This window comes from Aythya ferina (assembly GCF_964211825.1).
Source record: "Aythya ferina genome assembly, chromosome: 4".
NCBI classification, from domain to species: Eukaryota; Metazoa; Chordata; class Aves; order Anseriformes; family Anatidae; genus Aythya; species Aythya ferina.
Genome location: NC_140300.1, coordinates 18,047,170 through 18,075,127, shown reverse-complemented (window position 1 = coordinate 18,075,127; position 27,958 = coordinate 18,047,170). Strand labels below are relative to the sequence as shown.

Genomic DNA, 27,958 nt, shown 5'->3' with positions numbered 1-27,958 from the left:
TTATCCTTCAGCTGATAAGAATCTGATTAGTAGAGTTCTGGTTCAAGAAACAATATGAAATCAGACAGCAAAATAATATTTAAAGTTTTAGGTAGCAAGTCTGTAAACTTTATTTGCCTTGAAAAAATCATTATGATGGTTGAGGAATGTACACACAAAATGAATAGCTGGGATTTCCAAAACAAAGCATTATTCATGTAAGAATAAAAGTAGTAGTAAAGAAGATTAAAATGTTAACCGTATAGAAATGAACTGGAAGAGCTGCCATAGTTGGAAGCATTTTCTAATGATCATGGAAGGTCGTTATAAATTAGAGGCACTATTAAATGCCATTTCCCTTTTACTTTAAGTGCAATGGCCAAATCTTTCCAGGGAAAGATTTGGGACCTTAATTTAGTGGAATTGCCTGAATTTCTCCTAGAGCTGTTCAAAGTGCCAAACGAGCCACTTCTGTCAGGTGTTACTTCTATGCTCCATACGCTGCCTCCTACGTTTCATATCCTATGGCACAACCGATCGTAATTTGGCCAAATACAGCATTTAGTAAACAAGGAAAGGATTTGACGCGCTACGGGTTTGTTCTTTCAGCTCTGAGCTAGTGGCCCCCAGGGAGCTTTTCCACCAAGCACCCGTGGGCAGCAGCAACGCTGTGATCCCCCCAGACCCTGCTAACCCCTCAGAGGCAGGTGCTCATGGAGCGCAACTCGGATGAGCTCCATTATTTGAGGGCTCGGTGCCGCCAGTGCCCGGGGCACCGAGGCGGGGCGGGACAGGTGCTGCAGGAACCACCTGTGTGAAGCCGCAGGGCGGCGGGCACGGCCCTGCCCGGCCCTCGCGGGCTCTCCCTCGGGGCTTTCCCCGCTGCCAGGCCCGCCCTGCTCGGGCTGCGGGCGCCGCCTCCCACCCCGCGGAGCCCGGGCAGGGCAGGGAGCCACGCTCCGGCTCCCCTGCCCGGCGGGCACCGCACCGGGACAGGTCCCCCCCGGGGCCGCTCCACAGCCCCACGCCGTGGCCCGCCCCGTGCCGCGCCGCCGCGGGTGGCGGGGGAGGCGCCGCCACCGCCGAGGCGGGGCCCCGATCCCGCTCCCGATCCTGATCCCGATCCCGCTCCGCTCCACCGCCCCCTGGCCCCGTTCCGCCCCGCTCCGGCTCCCGCGGCCCCGCCGCGGCTCCCAGCATGAACGTGAGGAGGGTGGAGAGCATCTCGGCGCAGCTGGAGGAGGCCAGCTCCACAGGCGGTAGGACGGGAGCAGCATGGGGGCGCGAGGATTTTTTTTTTTTTTAATTTATTTATTTTTATTTTTATTTTTTTTATTTTTTAATTTTTATTTTTTATTTTTCCCCTCGTAGTTATTTTGGGGTTACAGCTTTCAGCAGCAAGTCTCGCAACTTGGCGTGGGGCTGGGAGGGGGGAGCTGCCTGCTTGCATGGGGGTGTCTTGGAAAAATGTGTGTGTGCCTGCGGGGACGGTGAGCAAATGCTTCGTGCCTGGGATCTGGGGCTGGGAAACGGTCAGCGCTTCGCAAAGCCCGCCGTAAGGTGCCTGCTGTGACCCAACTGGTACTTTTGCCTTCGCTGAAATGATCTGGGGCTGGGTACGAACCTCTCGTCCTCTCTGGTGCTAACTCCCAGGAGGTAATTTTGGTCAGTCCCACTCACACCTCCCTGCTTTGGTCTCCTTGCATAACTACCTGATGGAGACCAGCTCGTTCTAAGCCAAAGGATACCTGCTGCCTCTTCCTTCTCTGTACTGCAATTTGAGGTCTGCACTCACTTGAGGGCGGTTACAAAATAACTTGTGCCTTAGGGAGGAGAACAGCATGCTTTGTGGTCCGTCACTGCCAGGGTGCTGGAGTTTTCTCCCAGCATGTGTAGGAAACAGGTTTATTTAGAAATGAAGCTGTGTGGGTGTGATGTGTGTAACATGCTGTTGCTGAGGAAGGTGTGCTGTTCAAGGTAAGGTGGTAAAGCAGAGGAAGGTTGGAGAGTTAGCTGAAAAACTTTGCAAAATAGCCAGTCAAAAATAGGGGAAAGTTGCTCTCTAAAAAGAAAAGATGGGAAAATGTTTCATATTTGCTTCTGTGTTGCTGGATTTCTCATAAACTGTGCAATGCCAGTGTAGATCAACAGTCTTGTCGTGAAGTTTTTGAAAGGTGCAGTGGAGTCCCACTCTTTGCTGTTTTCTGATGTTTCAAAGTAGTCTTTCTGCTTGCCAGTGGAGGCTCAGAGCCACGTGCCCTCTGTTGGATTACACTCGGTTTTCTCTCTTAGTGTCCCAGCTTTTCTCATTTGTTAGGGATTGTAGCCTTTTATGCAGGATACTAGATCACTTTCTTTGGGGATAGGGAACTTCTGCAAGTGTGTATGCAGTTAATTTTAGGTTATCGGCTCAACTGTTAGAATGGCTTTGCATTTCTTTAAAGGTTCAGAAAAATACACTATGGTTATTCCAGCAAGGGGCTCAGCTATCGAAGTGATGTTGTGATACTTCTCCCTGCTTTTCAGATCTCAGCCCCAGAGTTACAATTCAGATGTTTTCCTCTACATACCACTGTCAGCCTTACAGTTATTTTCTGTTAGATAGCAGAAAGTCAGTCTCTTTTCCCTTAACACATACAACATCACTGTCAAACACCAGGCAGGCTCTTAGCTACACCTGTACAACCACCCAGCAGGACTGTTCAGGGAAAACACAGCTCAGGTGCATTCAGATGCAGTGGATTTGCACAGGCATAATTTGGTATATGGGCTGTTACTGTAGGTGTTAAAGAATAAAGAAAGTTTGCAACTTAATGTTTCATCTTACAGATATGGTTAGCAGTAATGGGAAAGAAAACATAATGTAAATTAGGAAATTATTATCTGAAACCATGCTATACAAATGATGTGATATATCAAGGTGCTGTTTTTATAGAAAATGTTTTCTGTTGAGCTGTATAGTATGCACGTGTTTCATTTTGGTTCTCTTGATATGTATGTCTTGTCATTTTTAGAAATTAAGGAAGGATTTAATTCATATTAAGCTTTTAATGGTCAAAGCTAAGATACACTTTTGCACTGTTTTAAAGTAAGAAAACAAAATCTAACTGAAACATGAGTTACTGTAGGAAAAGCATCTCTCAGAAATAAGTTTTCTTTATTTTTTCCACTTCTGGCATAATAAAAATGACAGAGCTAAAAGCAAATACCCCCTTTTCTTAGAGTGACATACCTGAGATCACCCCTCAACTTATATCTCATCACTAGCTTGATTTTTGTTAAAGTCAGTGTCCAGCTTCACTGCTCTGGGCTTCCTCTTTATATGACAGAGCACACACATGTTCATAGTCTCAAAATTTTGTTCCTTTTTGATCTGAACTTCTCTTTTCACCCTTTTCTTGTCTATTTTTTTCCCTTCCAGGGCCATCAGCATTTTGGAATGCATTTGTTGGTTATTTAATAAGGAGTATTCAGTAGATTTATTATCACTATTTCTCTTCAAATACAAGCAATATTTAAAATGTTACTTATTTTTTAAATGGTAATGTCTGCAGTAGAATTATTGTAGGGGTTTGATGGTAGGGCATGAGGCTTAGTAAATGAAACCACCAGAAAGAAGTGCAGTTGTTCTATCATTTCATTTTTTGAAATAAAGCCCAAGCAATATACAAGCAGCTGAAGTTATAAAAATTATTAGCAACAAAGGAACCACTTTGTACCTTTAAATGAGTAATGATGCCCTTTGGCCACTCTTCCCCTTACATTTACTGTATTGCAACTTGGAGGACATCTTTTACATTCAAGCTAGCGTCGGCTGCAGCACCACTGGGAGTTGCTGAGTAGCAAAATGCTTCCTCTCTGAAATACTCAGCCTTTGTAAAGATGAACTGTTTCATCCCTCTGCCCCATGAAACAGTCTTTATCAATGTCTTATCTGTGGGGAAGTTGTGTTTGTACTACGGATAGCCAAAACTTGTATGCTACTGGGTAAAGGCAATGAAGGGTCTTGGGAAAACCAGAAGAGCAGAGGGAGATTATTAGAAAAAGTTTACATGGCTACCTGCATGAGTAAGTTTAACCAAAAGGTGTCCTGCGGGTTGAATGTCTAGGTGTGGGGTAGACTAATATGAATGAGGCACTTTGTATGCACTGCTTGCTTTACAGTATCATAAATTCAAAATGGGAATTGTGCTGACCAGTATGCCCTTCCTCGTTCAAACAATAGAAATCTTGACAAAAGCTGTGAAGTAAATTTATGACAAGTTTTGAAGCTTTCTCTGTGGCTAGACAGGGCAATATCAAATTCTGTATGCCAGAAAAGAGGCTGTCATTTCTACGCTATGTGCAGAAGACAGAACAACTAGTACTATTGAAAGGTGTTTATCCAACTTGAAGTTTTCTTAGTTTGGTATTCGCTGCCATACCTCTGAGAGATCCTTGCACGATAGCGTTCACTTTTGATTTTAATGAATGGTTTGCTCTCGTTGCTTGAGGCATTCTTAGAAGACAAAGGAAGCCGTAACAGAAGGACAAGAAACTACACAAGGGAAAAGTTAAATATAACAATTTAGGAGAAGCAATGGCAAGAAAAATGACGAAAGTGAGGAAAAAATGCACTGGAAGACAATGACAAGAAAAAAGGTGGGAGGGAGGGAATAAAAAGCAGTTTCTTATACCACTTCAGGTACAACCGATATTAAAGAAAAGTGTACTCTATTGAGTGGCATGGGAATAATGAGGTGTATACTGGACCAAGTCCTTCATAGCCAAGTTGGGATTCACCCAACATGATTAAAAGCAGATGGTGACTTTCCAGGCAACTTCCACTAATAAATGTATCAGAGCTTTGGGTTGTCTAGGAGTTCCATCCACAGGGAGTGCTGTCAGTCGGGAGTCAAGTGTCACTTTGGCCACTAATGATCAGCTGTCCCTTAACACTCTTTGTGTCATCTTCAATACAATAGATCTTCTGTCTGTTTTACCTGGTGCACTTGTATCCAGTGGATCTTGTCTGTGCCTGAGCCCTCTGTAACACAGATATGTTCTCTTTATAGGAGCTACAGTCAGAAATGCTGCTTCCAAGTTCCATGTGGTTCTGTGAAATTGGCAAATATGCAAGGGAAGGAATAAATTAAATGGACTCCTGATCTAATACAGGAGGTATCTTTACAAATATAGTATAAAAATGTGTATATAAAATATAAAAATGTATTCTGCTCCTTCAGGATGGAGGAAATAACTGAAATTTTGAGAGACCTAAATGCAGTGTAAGCCTCTGTACAAAATTTGGTCTTTGCCTCCATCTCCAGTTCCTGCATTCAGTGAGCACATGAAGCAGTGATTATATGCAAAATTCTCGTATTGAGAGCCATAACTGATATGAATGCCAAAAATGCTTTGGCCTTCCACCAGTACCAATTTTATAGGTTTTGCAGAAAATATACTTTCCATTATTCTGTGTGTTTCAAAGTTACTAACCACGATAGGAGAGTTGATACAAATAACCAAATGTCTGGACAAGTTTCAGGTATATAGAGTTTAGAGAACTGACTCCAGGTGTTTTTAGACTTTATGAAATATATAGAGGCAGATGCAGGGTCTAGCAGTTAATGTAGCCGTTAGAGAAGTAGATGGCTTGTGTCATGGAAAGCTTTCACTGTGTATCAGATATGCACTTAGGACTCATGCTTTGGGTTGGAGCTGAATATTTGATCTGCGCACTGTTCAGCTGTAATCTATCCCATCTCAGCCATCCTGTTTGCCATTGTGATTTATTCAGAATCTTTGGCACTTGAAAAAGAAAGTATCTAAAAATACCACAATGCCTGATTGCTTCACTGTTTCATAGATATCTGCATTCTTGCCAGCCAGCCCTACTATCCTTCTCCCCCAAATTCTGCTTGTCCTTTCTTGCAAGTGTACAGAGCACTGAAATAGTCTGTATGGGAAACCTTGCTTGCCAAATGAATCCTGGTCATTTATTGTCTGCTATTAGCAGAGGCCATTACTCCTATTTGAGATGAGAGAGAAAATATTGGCATGAGGTTGTGCACCGGGCCAGGAGCCAAATCCTTTTTTTTTTTCCCCAGTAGTTGTAGTCAATACAGTCTGAATCAAGTGGTGTGTGCTAATAAATAAAATCCTTTAATTAATAGGTTTGGGCCTATTCTGGGAAGTAAGGGTCACAGGTATAAAGACCTTCTTTCTTGTGAGTGTGTCATGGCAGCACAGCTGGAGATAGTACTGATGAAGTTAATGGGCTTGTTTGGATATTGTATCTCTGGTTTGGCTTGGACTATAATGTGTTGTTGTCTCAAAACTGAAGGGACAAAAGGTTGACATAAGTGTTAAAATTTTGATAGTAGTTGTCTATTCAGAATCCTGTTTTCCATGATCTTTGCTTGCTATTGCTTGGCTGGCTAGGCAGCATTTGGCCCAGGTTTCTCACTGGTTACACCAGGCACAATGTGGAAGAGAAGTGAAAGCATACGTAATGTGTGTGTGTGTGTATGTATATATTTGTCTGTTGAACTATGGAAGGCAGAGAGTCAAATTATTTTGTGATGTTCTTAATTATTATTTTGTAATTGTATTGCAGGAGACTTGTGTCATGGGCTCATATAGCTGATTTTTTTCCCCATTCTCACTCTCTCCAGGGCAGATGAGTTTGGTGTTACTGCCTTCATGCATGTGGCAGAGGAGGTAGGGCTCCAGCCTTGCTGCTATGATTCTGAAAGGTCTGTAAAAAAAATAAATTGGCAGCAGTTTAAAATATGTGGTTGGATTGAAAAATATTGCAAATCCATTCACCTCTAAGAATAAACCCAAACACAGAATAAAAGCTGTATATCTGAACACATACTGTGTTTTATTTCTGGCAGACTAGCAGAGACTTAATATGGTATTAAAAGGAGCTAGCTTTCTGTCAGAAGTCTGAAATAAATATAGCGTTACTTTTCTTTTGTATTCTTTCTCACCTATAAAACAACTTAAAAACATACAACAGGGAATCACAGCTATAAACTGTACCTCTAAAGGAATTTATGCTGCAGTGACACAGACAGTGGAATGAAAGTCGTAGATGCTTGTGTGTCCACTGGAGAAATGAACTACAGGTGCAGGGCATGATAATAGGGAATTTTTAACTATAAATGTCTTGACCTGTTAAGAACAATGCTTCACAATTCAATGTTTGGATTTTATTACAGGAGAAAATATTTCTATTTGTAGGCCAGGTATTTTCACCAAAGAAAATGTAAACGCAGAAGCTTCCCTGAGCACCACGAAGGGTCTAGCACTCTCTAGCCCGCTACATCAGCATGCCACAAAATGACTAAGTGGTGACAGCATAGAAATGGTTAGACAAAATTAAAGGCTCTAAACGTCCTAAGACATAGACTGCAAGGTGGTTGCTTTATTTCATCCTGTCAGTAGGAAAGTGTTTGCTATTTTAATGATAGGAAAAAAGGGCCATTTTACTGATACATTGTCTTGTTCTTTCAATTTTCAGTTGTCTTTCCAGCAGAGATTTTTTATGAATGTTACTTTAGTCATGAGGTCTTAGTGCAACAAATCTTTTTCTTATTTTTGAATTAGTTTGCTTTTGCTTATAATCCAGAAGAAACATTTAGGATTTATTAGAATTTTAAGCAATAGCCATAAAACATTATGATGGCTCTGATTTGTCACAGTATGGTGTGCTGTTTTTGTTCTTTTAAAGTCATTTATTCTTGCCCGAAGTGAAAACAACCAGAAGAGCATGTCAGCACAGTAACTCATTTGCGTCTCCTTACTATACCTATATATCCTTTGATACCAGTGGGAATAATTGCAGTGAATAAGGATTTGGGCCCTAATGTTTGTGTAAATCAGAACACTAAACCTGGAACTGAAACACAGATCAAGATTACATGATTGCACGTAAAGGAAGGAAACAGCTGTGCTGGAAATACTTAGTGGTAATTAAAAGCTTTATAGCTCTAGTATATCCTGAAATAAAGTCAAATGACCAAAACCTCCTACTGAATCACTTGTCTACGTGCTTAACAGTAAACTGAACAGCATGTCTAAGCACCCTTTCGTTAGCTCTCTAGTCTCTTAATGACACAATAGCTGGGGGGCTTCCCTAATTTGTACTACCTGGCTAATGCTGCCAAAAGGTGCATTCGCTGTCTGGGCATCACAGTAATATGTTGCATTCAGGCTACTTTTCCCTGCTGTATAAAAGGACTACAGTAGGAAACATTGAAGCTAATGATGCTCATGCTGTGCTAGTTGAGGACAGCTTGGGTCAGATCCCTAAATTGTTTCTTGCAAGAAATTTGACTTTCTGTATGTTCTCACAGAAATGGTTCTGGTAATCTGTACCAATTGATTTCCAAATCCTTGAATGGTTTTATTAAATAGAGCAGAAGCAATATGATTCAGATGAAATCATTGAGTCACTGCAGACGTGGATGCTGCAATATTGACAAATATCCCTGGGTATAGATTTTATTTTTTTTATTTTGTTGTTTGTGCACCAAAACATAGTCTTTAATTACTTTAAAAAGTAATTTAAAAAGTTGCAGTATAACATTATGTCATCTTCTTTGCTCGTATTGCCTCTATAGTTTTTTGCTTTGAGTTTTAGTTCCAGGTAATGCTTTTTAACAAAGAAATTATCCTGTATCCTACCACTTAGAAATTCAGTTTGGTGTAATCAGTATTGAAGAACCCAAGGAAAAATTTATAAAATTAAAGTAATTCTGAATTTTAGAGTTAAATATAGTTATTTGACTTTCTTAGAATTTTTAACAATATTACAACATATGTTACAATAAAAACATATTGGAAGGTGACATTGTGCCAAACAAGAGCTAAACGAAATACAACAAAAAGAACTGCACTAAATGGAGAACATCCTAAATGCATGCAGGAAGTTAGAATGGAGGAAAGATGCAGGTGTTTTTTTTTTTTGAATGTGACATTTGCCTCATGCAATTAAAATTATGACCTTCTGAAAGTTGCACTGTCAAATACAAGTGTCGCTGCAACTGAACAAGAAGATTTTGAATATTATAGTATGTAGAAGAGTCTGTAAATAGGCTAAGTAGCATAATTTAACAAAGTATGATCACAGTTTCCAAATAACTGAACTAGTTCTTTTGGTGTGAGCACTACTGCTCATGGTCTCAAAGAACATCCTAGAAAGGACTGACTTTTTTTTGAGGTGGTTTGTTTCAGAGCATGTCAAGGTATGTTATACCAACCCTTTTGGGCTGGAAGCATCAGGATGGGTCGGGTTGAGCCCCTGCATGTAGAGCCTGAGTACCACAGACGGATGCGCTGTGCATGTGCTGCACATGTGGGCACAAGGGATAGTGACAGGCTGGGCTGTGGGTCTCCAGTCCTGAGCAGGTAAAAGAAAGGAGAGAAAAAAGATCCAGAAATACCTTCTTACGTGTGTGTGGCTTTGGTGGTATCTGAGCAAGCTGATTGTGGGATCTGTTGTTTTGTTCTCTTTCACTGGAGATAAGCGATAAGGGTTTATCTAAAATAGATGGGGAAAAATCCTTAAAGAATACTCTTTTGAAACAATATAGGAGATGCATATCAAGTAGATCCTGTGATAGAATCATATTTTGCATTACTGAATGCTGGTAACAATACAGCATTAAGGTGTTTTCTCGGATCTCCATAGGTCTTGAGTTTTAACAGTATTCCTGTCAGATGATCCCCAGATGTCCTTTATAATTCTGACTAGTGATGTATATTCCACTGTTCAGTAAGGGAATGGTACCCTATATGTCTAATTCTTTATATTCTTTCTATATTTCCTTTTCCATGTTGATATGTGGGCATCTGAGGTTGCCAGATTTTGTTCTGAGATGCAGTGTTATAAAAAGTATCACATGTAGTAATGCTGTCTATTGCGGATAAATCTAGACTGTTTCTCCAGAGTATTGTGTGCTGGCAGCATCTACCTGCTGGGAAGCGAAACAAGTATATAATGAAGTTCATTGTTATTTTTGAAAAGATGCTGTAATTGAATACATGCATGCACTGGCTCTTAGGTGCACAGCCAGCGTATGCTGTCTACCAGCATCTAAGATGCCTAAAGAAGGAAAAGAGGAAAAAAAAAAAATAAACTTTCTCTCACAACTTGCAGGTGTGATTAAGATACAGAGGTCTTCATGCTACTGGATTGGTAACATACAGTATTTATTAGCTATGTTCTTTGATCTTTGTGTTGATGGTAATGATTGTGGGGGGGTTTTTTGTTTGTTTTTGTTTTTGACCTCTGTTGCTTTTTTGAATACGTCATATTGTGCAATTGTCTTCCCAGGCTATTGTCCAGAGTTGGGTAAATGAGTGAACTGTGGCTAGGACCTATGAACCCACTTGATTGTTTTTCTTCAAAGCCATTGCTTTCAGTCCATTTCTGTAGGACTGCACACTTCTTTCGCTACCTGGGCATTGGGGAAAGAGGAGGTCAAATATCTGTAGGGATTTTGTAAACAGTCATGGGTTTTGTCCTTTCATTACGTGGTGGTGAATATCCCCTTTGCAGGAGAAGACAGAACCTCCGAGTAGTTCAAGCAATGTCTCTCTGCTCTGCCTCTGTTTTGTTGCCACTTGGAAGGGGCACATGAACCCCTCAGCCAAAAGAGCTCTTGTGTAATCTTATACCTGTCTGATGATGTTTAGATGTTACATGGTTCTTTCAGATTTGTTTGATTGTCAGTCAAGGGAGAGGAGAATATGTGATGTCTTCAGTGAACTGGTAGGTTTCTACTCAAGTTTTATAAAACTGAATTTCAGTGAACTGGTAGGTTTCTACTCAAGTTTTATAAAACTGAATTCCAGTAGTCAGGAGGAAAAATATGATGAGGTTAAGGGGAGGAAGGAACACATGCAACTGAGGGTATATGGTGACATGGCTCTTTACATGGCACACCTGCTATCAAACTTTCCGCCTAGTACTTTAAACCTTTTTTAAACGCATAAGCTAGTGAGACTTAAAATCATACAGATGCATGTTAAAATACCTTGCTTAATTAGCTTGCAAGGTTGTAGAACATTTAGGCATTATGTAGACCTGTAACAATATTTGCCTCCGCTGCGCTTCTTCTTTTTTTTTTTTTTTTTGCATTCAGCTAATTTTCTGTTACTAAAATAGAATAAAACAGTTCTATATTTCAGACTTAGAAACAAGAAGCAATCTTTATAAAGTCTTTGAGTCATCACAGACTTCTTAAAAATCAGTGACTTTTTTCCTTCGTGAAGATATGGGTGTTATTCAGATAAGAGCTCATGATGTTTAAAAAAAAAAAAAAAAAGGAATTAAAAATAATTTAACTGTATGTTTTAATTTACCAGGTTTCAAAAGCTACTCCATATATTTATAAATACAAAAGCAAAAACATTTTGACCTGTTCAGAATGGAAAGTAAAGCTATCTGAAAGGTGTCAGTATATTTCTAACATCTTATTAAGAAGTGTTTTATCAACAGCACTTTAAATTACTACTAGAATGACAACCTGTTAAGACATTTTTAATTAAAGAATTCAGAAGAAGGGAAAACACACAAAAAAGCCTTTCAAGAACCCATAACACAAATGATGTGTTTTCCAACATGCTGCATCATGAAGAATATGTGCAGAAACAGCTGTCAGTTAAGAGGCTAATTCCTCATTGAAAACAACAGCAAAAAGTTGATGGCATTGTCAAACTCTTATTTGGTGAGTGGCAACTTAACAATGCTGCTTGTATAGATGGTAGATTGTCCGTTTTGCAGATATAGTCTTAGAAGGAATGTGTATTCAATAGTAAACATACAGTTAATTACATGAACTAATGCCAACTTCTTGTTGGAACAACACTAAAACAACACATTGTGTTCCAAGAGTGGGCATATTGATTAAATGCACCTTGCACTGAGGCAATTAATATGGATCTTCTCAATCCCTCAGTGCCTGTTGCATTGTGATTAGAAGGGCTGATTTATGACAGCTGCAATACAGTGTAGTGGTTACAACTGAGAATCATCCTATTGTACTTAAGGAATATGCTTTGTCATAAGCCTTTGAACTTAATTGATAAATAAAACATTTTATTCATCAACATTTTATATAAATAAAATGTTTGAACTAGACTTCATTCCTTCAGGTTTTGAAACGTGTTACAGAGAAGGAAAGAAATAAAGCTTTTATTTCTTCCTGTGTGGTCTGTAAGTTATTAAACCAGAAAAAGATAGATGGTAGCTTTATGGGATATCCAGCTACACTGACAATGCACCTTATAATGCTAATGTAATGCAAAAGTATATGTGAAACAAAATGAGCTAGGTAGAGTCAGTTTCCCCGTTGAGGCTCCTAAAATTGTAACTTCATCTTTTTAGGAGTCAGCTACTTACTTACTATATAGGAAACAAAATTTCTTCAAGGAATGCTGGTATATTTGGGTAATTGCATTGTTTGAGAAACTTGTATTTTAAGGGGGGGGGGAGGGTGGAAATAAACACCACCACCACCAAGGACGTTGTTGATTTTCTGTCTCATAATGAAATAAATAGACATAGTCAAGTTTCTAGGTTTATGTTCTCTGAATGCTGATTACATTCAGCTGTACAGCAGTCTACTATGAGCTGATGCAAAATGCAGCTCAATTTTTTTATTACAACAGATTTATTTGTAATTTTCAGATAAAAGCAATAGAATAAGAGAGTTACAGAAAAATAGTTTCAAAGAGAGAAGTTGAGAAGTCTCGTTATCTATCCTGATGGCCAAAGGCAGAAACAAATGTTTATATGTTAGTACAGATAGCATTTTCTAATGCATACTTAAAATCCACCACTGTTTGCTTCATAATATTGTTATATAATCTATTCCAGAATTTATCTTTACTGGTACAAAGTTTTTCTTAGTTCTGAAGTAAATCTTCCTTGTAAAGCTTGGTGCACATAATCGATGAAATACCTACCCTAGATTTTACAGTTCTGAATAGAACAAAACCATTATTTCATAAATATTGCAGAATGTTGTCTTGTTTATATCTTCAAGTAAGAATGGCTGCGTCTTTTGCAAAACACTCAATGCTTCATGTGTTCAGCAGTGTCAGACCTCCCAGATACATAAATGTTACAGAGTAAAGAAAAACTGTTTTGGTTTCTATAGGATAGATTATTTCCGTGGAACTCTACCTCATGTTTTCTAATTTACAAACAAATCTTATTTATTTATTTATTTATTTATTTATTTATTTATTATCTTCTAACTTCAAAACCTGTTCACTAACCACAGTGTTTGAAATCAGAAAAATAAAAGTAGGGTGCAGTTTTCAACTTAGCTCTGGGAGCGGTTGCATTGTACGTAGCAGAGATTTCATCTTGCCCCTGTTGATGCCAATTCTTGTAATCCTATGAGTGCTCAGTAGGAGTTATGTCTTCAACAGAGGTGAAATCCTCATCTCCCAGCTCCTGTTAGATGTGAGGAGCAGTCACTGTAAAGCAAGCATCTTTGCAGTGCAGCAAATCTTTTGCTTTTGTACAAAGCTTCTCTCAAAACTTTGGAATGGGGTAGGAGCCATTGTCTTACAAGAAATAACAACCATCAACTTTTCCTTTTTTTCTGTGGGAAGCTTGATGAAAGACTGTAGGGATCCTCATGGGCCTCCAGTTTTTGTATCTTTTGTGATCTGAATGGGTATTGGGGGAAGGGCAACTTGAACTTGCACAGCTTTCCAGGTGTTAGATTTGGACCTTCCCTTCAGAAAGGAGTTAGGTGAGAGGGAAACTTTGACAGTGACCTGTTTTATGAACTGCATGTTTTCTTAGGGTTTCTTTTAGCTCTTGAACATTTTATGTGTAGCATGAACATCTTTGCTTTCTCTTTCACGAATCAAAACGGAAGACAGTTACTTTAAACAAATTTTTAACATGAAAAGTCAATGTCACAGGCAATAGTGAAGCTTTTGAAGTTTCAAACACTTGTTATTCAGATTATTTTTATCAGTGGTGTACCATCTCACACTTGAAAAGATGTGCCTCTGCTTTATACGAGTGTCTTACTGAATGTTATTATGATAAAATACTGTGTGCTTATTCCTCTCGTTTTTCAAGACTTTAATCAAGAAAGATGTCATGTATTTTAACTTTTATGTCAGCTTAAGCTTTTCTAGTTGTAATTTTTGCTGTATATACTCCAAAAGTATTTCACTTTTTGCCCAGTGCCTGATTAAAATCACTGTTAGAATGGTACTTGCATGCAAATGACCACAGCGGATTTATTATCTATCCTTTCAAAATTCATTTTTATAGTTTGATAGTTTAGGGGTATGGTTCTTTAGGCTTGTGGTTCCAGGAGAGTTCCATGATAGCTCATCTGTGGATGTTAATAAATTAAACTGTGTGTTTGAATTCAGTTGTGAGGTGTGATAAAGCTGTGTTAACTAGCCCAGACAGAGCCTTTTATCAGGCAGTCCTCTAGAGACATCGAGCTGCTGCTCTAACTTTACACCGTTCAACATTCCTTGCCTTTTCCTTGCTAGGAAAATGTTACACTGTTGATTTTTATACTTATGTATATATATAACATCATTTCTTTTGTGTATACTTAGGCAGCTTCACTGGGTTATCGTTCATCACAACTAATGCATTTTATACATTGTGTAGCTTTGCCTTCAAGGTATTTATTCTCCCTTTGAATTTAATTTAAATGTTCAATAAATACATCAACCTTGCATTGCCTTTTTACTTCAGAAGAACTTTGTCAGACACTTGACCTTAGCTGGAAATAAAGCAGGCAATGTATTGTATTTGCTGTGCCTGCTCTTTTATAACTTTTTATCAGACTAGTCATTAGCCTTTTATTAAGCTATTAAGACAGCAATTATTTAACTTTTGATAGTGCTGTAAGGAGAACTGCATTGTCATTGGATGATAGGTTCACAATGCTTTTAATTAAAATTCTTGCCATCTTAAAATAAGGTTGCTGGACAATTTCTGAAGTTTTGAAGAAAAATAATTGGTAAGAGACAAAGAAATTAAATGGAGATGGCTTAGTAGGAAGATCATGACTTTCTCAGTCTAGGCATTCAGGCTATGCCTAAATTTGGGAAATAGGATTTGCAGAATGAAATGGTATTCAGTAATGATGAATAAAAACTTTACAAAGTTTTACCTCAGACTGGCTCTGGGCTAGTTCAATGGACTGAATACCTGCTAATGGTTGGAGTGCATTAAGTGATCTTCTGGAGCACATCTTCCTACTTAGTTTCATCTAAAAGAATCCAATTTGTGCATTCCAAATCCGTTCTGTGACGTGAACCAAGATGTGGTATCTAAGGAATATTAGGTGACTTATTCTGAAAGCACACCCCCAATCTGAATGGAAATGCTAAATATGTCTACATCAGACAGCACTGTGGGAGCCTTCCATTTCTCTAGAGGCCCAGAAATTGGGTGTTTGTTGAATTACAGCTTCATCTGCTTTGCAGAATTCAAATCTGATTCTTTCTAGCTCAGGGAATTTATGGAGACACTCTTGGGGACCATGCTAATATTTTAAGGATGTTTGTTGAAGTTTGGGCCTATATATATTAAAGTTTGCTAAAATACAGTAAAATATTTGGAATAGATACTGATTTCGATGAAATTGCATCTTGTAAAATATTAAAGTCAAATTCTCTGTCAGAGATGTTCCTAGGATTTAATCACCATCACCAAGCATTAGTATAATTGAGAAGAAACTGTGAATAGCACTGCAAAGAGTATATAAATCAGTATGGAGATTGGGTAACATTTTATATTACATTATAGAATCATAGGATGGTTTGAGTTGGAAGGGACCTTAAAGATCTAGTCCCAATGCCCCTGTTGTGGGCAGAGATGCCTTCCACTAGACCACTAAATCATGTTGCCCAGAGCCCCATCCAGCCTGACCTTGGATGCTTACAGGATTTTCCTTGCACACCATGACTGGGGTCTAATATTATTCTCACTCACTATAGAAATGAACACAAAGCCAAAGGAATTTCATTTTATCTTTGCCATACTTTTCAAGGTCAGAAACTACACCTTGCAATGCCTTTCTATCTTAAGGAATCAAGTGTATTGTTCAGAGTGATTATACTTCTTTTAAACATTGCTAAATTGCTTCCAAATCCAATTATCTCAGAGATGACATAGCTACCAGATTTATTCTTAGCTCATGTAAGTACAATCTCAGCCTACTATGAAAAGTGCTTTAAAATCTTGAGTAGATAAAGACTTTGTTCCTTGTCTCCCATATTCACTTAACTTGAGAAACACCATACAGGTTTGTTTTTTGCAGAGTTGTGTGAGAGGAATGCTATTCTATGATGGAAGCTAAGAATGGAAATTATTAATGGTAAATTCGTGAAGGCTGAGAGTCACTGAAAGTTTCTACTCAGTGCTGATGAGGCCATACCTGGAATACTGTGCCCAGTTCTGGGCTCCTCAAGGAGAGATATGGACATAATGGAGAGAGTTGAGCAAACAGCCATGCAGATCATAAAGGGATTGGAGCACCTCTCCTATGGGGAGAGGCTGAGAGAGCTGGGACTCTTCAGCCTGGGAAAGAGACTTGGTTTCTCATTAGCGTCTATAAGTACCTAAGGGGAGGGTGCAGAGAGAATGGAGCCAGGCTGTTTTCATTGGTGCCCAGTGACAGGAGAAGAGGCAGTGGGCAAAATCTGAAAGACAGGAGGTTCCGTCTGAGCATCAATACACACTTCTTTACTGTGTGGGTGACTGAGCACAGGTTGCCCATAGAGGTAGTGGATTCTTCCTCCTTGCCTGGACATCGTCCTGAGCAAACATCTCAATGTGGCCCTGCTCATGCAGGGGGATGAACCAAGTGATCTCCAGAGGTCCCTTCCAGCCTCAGCCATTCAGTGATTATGACTGAAACTGGTAACTTTTTTTTTATGCCCTTATACACTATAGTTACGTTAATTGCAATTAATTTTTTAGGGATACTTGTGATTTTGTGGCCCACAAAATGGCCATATATGGCATTTTCATCTTTATATAGATTTCTGTGCATAGTTTTGTATTTAAAAGTTACACCAGGGATGATCCTCACTGAGGGGAATAGAAAACTGGAATTAACATTTTTAAGCAAATGGCAGGGAAGGCTGTAGTTATATATGGAATCTGAAGAGTAGTTCTATAGTTAAGATATACTGTTTAACTAATAGTTTATGGATTGGAAAGGAGTGGTTTTAAGTGTTTGGTGCTAACTAATTCAGCTCTCAATTAGTGAAATGCTTAAACATCAAAAAAAAAAAAAAGTGATTAGGTTTTAACAGTTTCCTTTAATATCTACTCAAAGATGTAAGTCCTGAAGAATTACCACATTTGAAAATATACTTCTCTCTAAAAAGCTAGAACTTTATTTCCATGATCTATCTGAAAATAATTTGGGGAATAAAATCTTGTGTTAATTTCATTTCCTTACCTGTTAGGACTCTTAGTTCTGTACACATAACCCTTGTGGAATGGGATTCGTTCTTCTTGCAGTTTCTTTAGAGCTCTTCATTTGCCTTTTCAACCTTGTTGGTCTTCTATTTTTGTGAATAGCTATTGGCTGCCTATGTGAGCATCAACAGTTGAAGATTTGAGCCAAATTGTTGAAATGCTGCTTTTGTGTGCATATGCATATAGAGCATGTAAGATTTATTTTATTTTCTGTTTCATTGTCCATGTATGTTGACTTTGATGTACATCCATGGTGTTCATAAATGAAATTAATGGGTTAGTTGGATAAAATAGATGAATCTGTTCATACTGGTTTTTACAGAGGTTTTCATAACTTAACTCTGGGATGTGTAAAAAGCTATCCCAGTGAAAATTAATCCTGGTTAGGGGTCTGGAGTTTGTTCATGCTTTTCACTTTGATTAAATGGTGTTGAAAGTTTCTTCATGTGTTGTAGCCCATGGCAGTATCATCTAGATATTACATAATGGCCCATTTAAGTAATGCAATCAGAACAGATACTATAAAGATCATATATTTACTTGCATAGAGAAGATGCCTCCAGTCAAGTGAAGAATTTTGTAGTTACTAGTTGAATGCAAGGAGCTGCACAGCTGAACTCATGTCTATTAGCCTATTTTTAAAGAAAAATATTTGGTGATTGTATCATAATACAACCTGGAGCTTTTGCTTTAGAACTGTAGTATTACATTTTTCTCTTCATCTTTATTTGAAACACAGGAGAGTTTTACCTGCCTGAAATTCTCTCTCTCTTAGAACCTTATTTTATACTAGGTTGGACACTGATATTACTATTGTGGTTTTGCTCTGTATTTTTATGATAGAAAAGTGAACCTTTAATTCATAAACTTTCTTACTAAAAACTATAGTGTTAATAAAAATCACTTTAAAATATTTAAGGGAAGAACATGAGCTGAAATATTTGTGCTTGTCAGAAATCTCTCTTCTTGTAAATAAAAAGGTAATTGCAAAGACTTCTTCATTCTTACAATGAAGCATCAATGTAATTTTGTTTGCAAGCATTTGTTGCATGTCTAAAAGTTAGAAAAGAATAATAACGAAAAAGCATCTGAAACCTTTCCAAAGAGTATAAGTCTTAAATTTTGATTGAGGTTATATCTTGTGTCAAAAGCATACGTAAGAAAAATGCCCATTCATGAGTTTTTACAAACTCATGAATTTTTAAAAACAGGTTGATGCTTTGAGGTGTTCCTTGTGGGTGTACTAGCCTTCTATGACTTTTGAAGGCAAGATGGATTTTAATCTGTATCTCAGACCTTTAGAGCATATGTTAAAGACTTAAGTGGGACAGTTGTTCAAAGTATCTTTCCATGCTGAAACAATGTTCTGTTAGAACTTGTCAAGACCATACTGGTTATTTTAGTAGAGAGGAGATATACCCATTCAGTTGCTTCAGTTTATTTATTAGTGGTTTGCTTATTTGGAAACTTCTAACCTATTTGGAAACTTCCTTAGAACAAGATGCTTAAATTTCAAAAATGACAACTAGGATTTCCATATATATAGAACATGGTTACAACTGTACTTCAAATGTACCACCATATATTGAAAGAATTAAAACCACTAAAAGATGATTCAGGATATACTGTAGCTACCTGTAGGCTGATTGTTTTAGTACATACCACTTACCTGTACTAGATTGGCTAACTGGATAATCTGCTCAGAAAGGTAAACTAAATTGACCATCATAAGTATCTCATAGTTGTGTTCAGAATGCTTTAATCTTTTCACTGTTTCCTTATTTTGATGGTGCAAGCTTTATAACTACATTATGGATGTTGATACCTTTCCCCACTAGTAAAGGAAATGGGTGTTTACTGGGCCAATCTCTTATGGACAATTGACTATCAGAAGGAAAACAAACAAACAAACAAAAACAAAACAAACAAAACAAACAGCTTCTCCTCAAATTGGCATGCTCCAGCTTGCTGGACCATTCTGTATTTTGCAATAGAGGGGCCACTGCTGTGGTGAAATCCCAAGTGTATGGCCAGATATGGAGGAATTTCTATGGAGGAAATTCTATTGTGAGTTTTGGAGGAATAATACAAATGCCTGGAATGGGTATCATGTTCAAATTACAGTCATAACCACTCAGAAGAGTGTACATGCAGATACAGAGACCCAAGTTGAGCATAATTATTAATTTCTGGGGGTAAAAAAATAATAGGGTAAAAAATACCCTAATGACTGACACTTCTCAAAATAGAGATGTGCACCTGTGGAACTCCTTTTCTGTTAACGTCTTTATTTGAAGATGTAGAGTCATCCACAGAAGAGGTAAGTCACAAAATTTGGCTGAATTTGTGCTTGAAAATAGTCAGGGATTTAAAGTGTTTTGATGAAAAGAGAGCCTGCAGTCATGCTCTACTCCCTCAAGCTCTAAGATGTAGTCATCAGGACTGAAAATGGAAACCCTTTCTCCAGATTGCAAGAAACAGAATACTCTATAAAGTACGGTTATATTAGTTTGCTACCTTTTGCCAAATTAATGTAGAGCCTGTTTAAGACTATGGTTTCTGCATTCATTAAATCAAATGACTTTGTTAATACTAGCTTGGGGCAATCTGGGGATACATTAAACCTTAATTAAAGCTAGTGTTAAGCGTTGTATGTGGGCATCACCTTTTGGAACTGAAACCACTTCAGTGCAGTTATAAAGCTGTTGAAGTAGTGAACTGACATTGATTTTCAGAAGAGAGCTCTTGAAGTCATTTATTCTGTTTATATGGCTCCTTCTATCTTGTAGTGAAGTTTAGCTTTTCAGATTGGGACATAATTTGTACAGAAACCTGATAGCCTACTTAAAAAAAAAAAAAAAAAAAAAAAGTCTTATTAATATTGAATTTCTTTGCTAATCAGCCAGCAATTAATTTAATGTGGATGGTAGCAGGTTTAGAGGTACTGTTCTGTGATTAATTTGCAGTTCAGCTAGGAAAGGATTATGGTAACTAGTTATAGTAGAAGCACTTACATTTTAAACTGTTTTTACTGAAGGACCACTTCTTGTATTATGTGATTATTTCATAATAGCCCTTCTATCTTTTGATATAGATACCTAGAGAATGCTGAAATTAGTGCTATACACGCCTGTTTAAAGCACATTTGATATTAAAAGCTTTTGATACGAGTACTATTTTTCATGTCTTCGCTTTCCCTTTTGGTACATCTAAATAAATATGTTTGATATTAAGATTTTCTGCATCAGGCCTTAACAGAACTGTATGCGAAAGGGAAAATAGAGAGGAAAAAAAAAAAAAGTTAGAGAATAGAGAAGAAAAAAGGCTATGAACCTGTCTAGCTTCTGGTCTTGCTACATTTTGGTCTTAAATACTTTCTTACATGGTGAAGATGACTAGATATCTGTATGACTTAATCTTTAAAATGTTCATCCAGTGGTTTATTTGTGCTACACACATAACTCCCTTTAACAGAAAAGGAGAAACTAAGCAGAAAGAAGATGGGTTTGATATCACATTGTCTATGTGTAATGGGGTATTTAAATCAATCTGGCTCCCTTGGTTCATCATTCTGCTCAATTACCTTAAGATCTTTCTTTTTATAGATTACTTACACGGCACCCTAAACTATGCTAAAGAACACTGCTGTGCAACATAATGTTAGAAGGAATAATCCAGACACATTGCTGTATAATTCAAATTCTCCAAAAAAAAAAAAAAAAAAACACCAAAAAAAACCAAAACCAACAAAAAACCCACAATCAAATATTGATGGTATGTCCTCCCCTTGCAAATTCTCTATTCATAGAGCTCTTACTGATTCATATAACAGTTCTGCACCCTTGAGGGCTTGTAAAGTTAGACTCTTAAGCTGTATGCAATCCAGCAGCAATGGGATAACTTAGGTAAGGTTAACTGCCTTTCATTGGCATTATGGCACTTCTCTTGATGATTAATTTTGTTCCACTTCCAGAGAAGTTTTTCTTCCTATTCTTAACATCAACAATTTATCCAAACAGCAGAAAGAAAAAAAAAAAATCTGTAGGCATTGGTAGGGAGAGTAGTATTTTGAATGCTTTGTTTCTCCCTGTGGAAATCTTCAAGTATAATGACTCTTTTTCGCTGACATCAGGTTTCAAGGGTTTTGCAGAGAGTAGCAGCATGTTCTAAAATAAAATTGTACTTTTCAATGTGCACTACAGGGTCCTAAAGTCTCCAGTAAGTTTTCTCTCTGGAAAAAAACAAAAAACAAAAAACTCTCAATTCTCACAAGTTTATTTTATTTAATTCTGAGGTTTTTAATTATTTTGTAAGATGAATTTCAAAGAAAACATACATCATCGAGGCAAAAGCAACAGAAGAATTTGTGTGTTTTGTTTTAAAATGGAGACATTCAGCATTGCCTCATATAAATATATAGGATTTTGGCAAATGTGACAGAGAAATGTCTGTTCCTTGCCGTGAATATTAAAGGTTTTCTGACTGAATGAATGCTTAATGCACAGAAGAAATCAATTACCAATTTTTTAGTGGTCAAATCATTACTTTTTGACAAGTTTACTTAAAAATAGCCAAATGGCACTGAGGGTAAGTGAATGAAAAATCTTTTTCTTTCTTGTTTTGCCTCGTAGGAAACTCCTCTGTCCATTTGAAACCCGTTCATTTACAGCATGTTGTACTTACCTGTATTGGGCCCAATATTATTTTTATGGACATAGCAAGTTCAGCCTTCTGTATAAAGGAACTGGGGTTTGCTTTGACTTTTTTTAGAGGTAGACAATTGCAAGTAATGTCACTCTCTGTCTCCTTAACAACTGTCACTGCATGGCCTGATTCTTTTGAAGACTCAGGATGAATATTAACTATATGTACTTTACAGTGAGAAAGGACTACACTGAAATTTCACAGAAGTAAGAAAATACCTTAATTTGCATCATTTTATATTTAAAATGCAATATGTAGGTTTGGTTCAAATACTGAAATACGATGCTTTTCCTCTGCATTGTATGTTTTATGGACACAAGATAAAAATACTGTGCTCACTTCATCCAGTTCAAGTGGAAAACACCAGAGTTTAAAAGAACTGTAAATGTGTTATCTGAGCCCTGACAACTTTTTGGAAATGATGCTAAATATACTAAGAAGAAATATCCCCTTTCACAGCAGAACTAGCCTGAATATTTTATTTTATATTTGGTCAAGCAATTTCTTTAAAGTTCACACAAAATCTGGGTCTGTGAGCCTGTGGGGAGAAGCTAAAAGTTGCAACCCAGGGGACTGACAGTATTAGTGGGTATCCAGCCATACCCACTGCTTTTTAATTCCAGCTGCTGTGAGCTCCAGAAGGGCCCTGGTGGTTTGCACCGAGATGCCCTTCCACACAACCATGCTGCTACCTGCAGCTGCCTGCTGCCTTTGCTCCTCTCCCATTCCCCAGGCTCACGACAAGGTTTGGGAGGGGATTATTGCAAAGCAGTGGTACCACAGTGTAGATCCTCCTCAGATGACCAGGAAAATTTTACAGTGTTCTGTTTCATATCATCGAGAACACTGGTAATGATCCTAATCTTCCAATTTTAAAAAAAGGTGATTACATTGTTATCATTAGTGCCTGCCTGTTCTGGCTTCCATCAGGTTGATGATTCAAGGAAGCAAAAATAGTGAATTCAGAAGTTTCTTCCACAGCATTTTTTCCAGCCCAGTGATAACTGGCTAGTACTGGAAACGTGAAATAACCCCTTTTTGAAAATTATTTTTAAGTAATTGATGTGGCTTTGGAAAGGATCTGGCAATTTCAGAGGTGTGTCCTTTATTTAGAGAGGTTTGATAATGCTGATGCTGTATTTTAGTACAAACTAATACACAGAATGATTTTGGAAGAGCATTGGCATTTACTGACTTCTTTTCAGTGGATCAGGAGGTCTTTTTGAATACCTTATCTGAAATCTATTAATGTAGATTTTATTGGATTATTGGGTCTTGAAAGTTTAGTTAATATTATTGAATATTTTTTCCTGTTTATTATTTAAAATATTTAGTGAGTTTATGAATGAAGTTCAGGATTGGTTAAAATTGATAATATATAGTATACACGCAAAAAAACCTCTAGTGTTGAATGTTTTTTAGCTATTAGATTTGGCAGAACTGCTGACATGAGCAAATGTAATGATGCATTTGTGTCTTTGTTTCCAATTACGTATTTGTTTGCTTAACTAAAAAATTGGAACGGATGTACAAAAATTTTGGTAATTTTTCTATCAAAATATTAAAGGAAAAACTTCAAAACGTTCCAATATTCAGATGAATTAACAAGGTACAGAGAAAATATTTACTGCACAAACATTGCTTTTTCTTCATTCTAAGAAGTGTTGATCAAAAAAAGGGTAACAAAGTAGGTTTTAAGCATTAATCTTTTCAAATATATCAAGTACTTGTAATCAGAATTGTATCAGGATTATTTTTATATAATAGCTAAAATAAGGTAATAAAAATAGACAAAGCAAATATACAGTACCATTGGTAAAACTTCATTGAATTCAATATCTAAATCAGTACCAGGGATAAGGAAATGTTTTTTTTAACCTAAGAAAAATCAGACTCTGTGGAATTCACTACCACAGAAATGGTTGTTTCATTCTGCAACATATGTAGAATAAATTATTCCCATTCTTTTATATGCAAATATGGACAAAAATGAAAAAATGTGGTCTAGTTGAAGAATTAAAGGGATTTATTTTTCTAGGAAAAGCAGAAAGATGTCTAGTGTTACACCATACAAACAAAATGAAAGAAAAAAATCTTTTAAACTGAAGGGAAATACGTTTAGTTTTTAGAGCTCTCTAAGATCCAAAGATTTGATTCTCAATATTATTTAAAGACAGTGGAAGAACTATTACAGATGGCTTCCAAGAAACCAGAAAAGCCACATCAGATTGTAAATGAAGAGACTTGTGTGACTAGGTTTGCTCGTTGGTTCTTAGCTTTCCAATTCCCATCGGGCCATATCAATGTACTGGATTGTTTTAAAGCAACAGATTGCTATCTATCTGCTGAATTCTTATTTTGAGGCTCACTGCTGTGGTAATTTGAGTGCAAATTAAGCAAGAGAATTCAGTAGCCATCTAGTGCACGGTGTATGAGTAGCTTTCAATAATGTACATGGCAGGAGCTTATACAATGATTTTTCTTTGAACTTTGCTTTCTTTTTTTTTTTTTTTTTTTTTTTTTTAATATATATATCCTAATGCTGTGCAGTGTTAAACCCACCTCTCTCCATTTATCAGTCACTTAAAAGGAGAGATTTTTCCGTGCCAACATCAGGTGGCTGGCACAAAGTTAACTGAGTGCTTATTACATTTCAAAAATTTTCTGTGCTCAGAACTGATTAGTTACAAAGCCAGAAAGTGTTCTCATGCTTGGTTCCCATATTTATAGATTTTCTAGGTCATAGGGTGCCTTAAGACCATGGTTCCTCAAGCCTTTAAGATATCCGTAAATTAACCTGTTTTCAAAATATTCTGTGTATTAATATGTGTTGAAGAGTTATGAGCTTGTTTTACTTCACCTAGGGTTGCAATTAGAAAAGTGCTTTTGTTAGATTGTCTTCCATGGGCATGAAGTAATTGTAGTATCTTGGAATCAAGGGTGCTTTCTACATACATATATTTTATTGAATTAAAGCCGTTAACTTCAGAACGGTGAAGGTGTGGAAGATTTTCCGTAAAACTTTGAAAGAGAGGAATCTTTCAGTAAGATCCAGATGATGGAAAGGATTCATTTAGATCTGCTATCAGGATGATATTATACTTACCAGAAAGGGATTAAACGTTCTTTACTTACAGTTGTAAAAAGTGCAGTGTCTGTGACATCTCAAAAGTCATTGAGATTTAAGTAGCTGCTTCAAACTGATTTTCTTTTTTTCTTTTTTCTCCTGGATTGGTAAGTTAAATAAACATTAAAAATGAGATGTCTTAACAGCACCATAACACTTGAATTCTGAATAGTATGAATGGTACAAGAGAATTTGTACTAATAGTTATGTCTTTCTAATATAATTATTATGAACCTTAAGCATTGTCAGAATTGATAACAGGAAAAAATACAGATGTTTTTCCATTAATTGAAGTAATAATTCTTTATATTTTCTTCTTAGTCCAAAATGTGATTAGTTAGTTTCCTTAATGTAGTTTGATTTGTTTAGTAGCCAGTAGTTTAAATTTCCTTGTGACCTTATGCATGCAGCAGAATAAACAGTTATTTTTTCTCATGCGTTAAATAAGGTTGTGGTTGGCCAGATTACAAAACAGAATGTGTTTTCACAGAGATACTTTCAGAATATTAATGTGCTTTTCACGTTGTACCTAACGAAGATTTCAACTTCAGTACTAGTTGGTATAAATATATTTAAATGGCTCAGATGTTCAAACTACCTTGTAATATAATTAACTCAGACCCATGCAATTATTTCAGTATAATTACTTTAATCTAAAACTTTGCCATTATGTTCTCTATTTTCAAATTCCAGTAACCAACTCGATTCACTGCTGCAGATGATGAACTGTAATGCTTATCTTCAGATGTTTTGTTTAGAACTTTCTTGCATTGTGACTCTGTTAGGATGAAACTTGACAGGTCTTTATGAAGGGAAGAAACATTCAACCTTCCTCATGAAGCATGGTTAGGGAAAGAGTTTTTCTTATTAGTAAAAAGAAAACTTTGCAATGTGATAAGACAGAAACTTGAGACTTGTCTAGAAAAAAAAAATGTCCCTAAGGTTTAGAATACTAGAGCTTCACAGTGAGAACAGGACTAGGTTTGGTTGAACTATGCTTTTTACGTATGTAAGAAAGGTTTGATTCTGTCTGGTATCCTTGATACCAATGTAGGCTCTCAGTGGATTTATGGAGCCCCATGCTTTTAGCTGAGAACCAGCTAGTGTTCTGCCTAAAACCTGCCAGTGATAAGCACAAGAACTATGAAGAATGAATCAAGAATTTTTGTTGGTGATAGGCTGGGCAGATCAATTATTTCCCCCCCAGACTACTATTGTAGACTCCCATGCAAGCCTAAGCTGAACTGAAATAGGTTTGGTTGCCTAATTTTGAGTACTAAAGTACACCAGGGAAAAATAAAATCATCTTTGTAAGCAAGGCAAAAATATATTGTCATCTCCTAAATAACTATCTTTGCTGTTATACGTTGATTTCCAATCGTACCAGTGAATGATAGTTCCTTACCTCTTCCCTGGAAGGTTGTATGGTTCTTAATGCATTCATTGTTAGGAGAAAAAAGCCCAAGCAACCAGTGAATACCATTCTGATGGCAATTATTTTCCTATTTTTGAGCTGCCTAAACAGTAGGTACTTTTATTCATGGACAATTATTCTCTGCACATTTTCCTAAAGTTTTAATAAATATCACTTGGAACTAGTTTGTGTCAGCATTTCTCTTCATGCAGTCTCATTCCACTGCCGTATCCATATTCCGTTGCATAAACTAGCCACAAAATTAAGTTTTTCTAAGACATGTTTGAGTGACAGAGCTACAGCTTTGTTATTGACATTTTATTTTTATTTATTTGTTTGTTTATTTTTGCCACGAGGTTTCTTTTGGCTGCAATAAAATTAGAAGGTAGAATATTGTTCTCTTTCCTCATATTTTTGGGGACTCATTATCAATTTTTTCCTTTCACATTTCTTATTTCCAGTATAAGTTTGCTCCTACTTTGTAGTATATGTGCAGAACCTACATTTATTATATTCTTTTCAAAGGGTCTTGATTCCTTTTTCAGTGGTAATGATTTGTCTTTCTGTATACTGAGTGGAGCAGATAATTAACTTGCAGTAAACAGGATCAAATTTTGAGGACTTGCTTATGGAAATCAATAGACACCTAGGCGATTGTGTAACCTCTCTATTTTTGTAGCCTCATTTGCCCTGTTTCTTTCATCATTACTTTTTTTTTCAGATGAGGATATCATTTTGCAGTTATCCCAGGAGTAAGACTTCAGAGTGTACTGCACATTTCCCATGGCTCAGAGAAACAATATTCTTCTTAAATCAAAAACCAGCTATTCCTATTGTTAATATCTCCTAACTTCTAGTCAACAATTGCTTGTAAATTTTTACATGGTGTTAAAGCACTGAAGTAGTCTATGTTTATTTAGGGAGTTTTCTTTCCCCTGCTCTCACAATTATACTGATGTCTGTCAACTGAACATTTGGCTCACTGATTTTTTTTTTTTTTTTTTTAATCTCTGTCTACCAAACAAAACCCAGAGATATGTAATTCATTACATTGCATAGGTTAAAATTTAGGAAAGTAATGATTCCTTGAACTCTTTGAAATTCATCTGTTACTGTTTATGTATGGGACTTTTGCCTTGCAACAAATGGTAAAGAAATGTCTTGTACTGTCTGCAGCTATCTTATCTATCTGTACTTTTGTTTTATCCATATTTACAGTTGTTTTCATTTCTTACACTTCAGTATATAGATG

The 27,958-nt window shown here is 37.0% G+C and overlaps 1 protein-coding gene across 2 annotated transcripts in view; it reads left to right on the top strand.

Moving 5' to 3' along the window:
- The first annotated feature begins 1,090 nt into the window (after window positions 1-1,090).
- The window catches only part of KCNIP4 (potassium voltage-gated channel interacting protein 4), a 444,218-nt gene continuing 417,350 nt past the window's right edge, over window positions 1,091-27,958 (top strand). Inside the window, exon 1 of one of the 2 annotated variants that reach the window (XM_084518860.1) lies at window positions 1,091-1,238. In XM_084518860.1, coding sequence (XP_084374986.1) covers window positions 1,178-1,238 — 61 coding nt within the window. In that variant the 5' untranslated portion in view covers window positions 1,091-1,177. The remainder of the gene's footprint in view (window positions 1,239-27,958) is intronic. The other variant, XM_084518867.1, reaches the window with a different exon arrangement.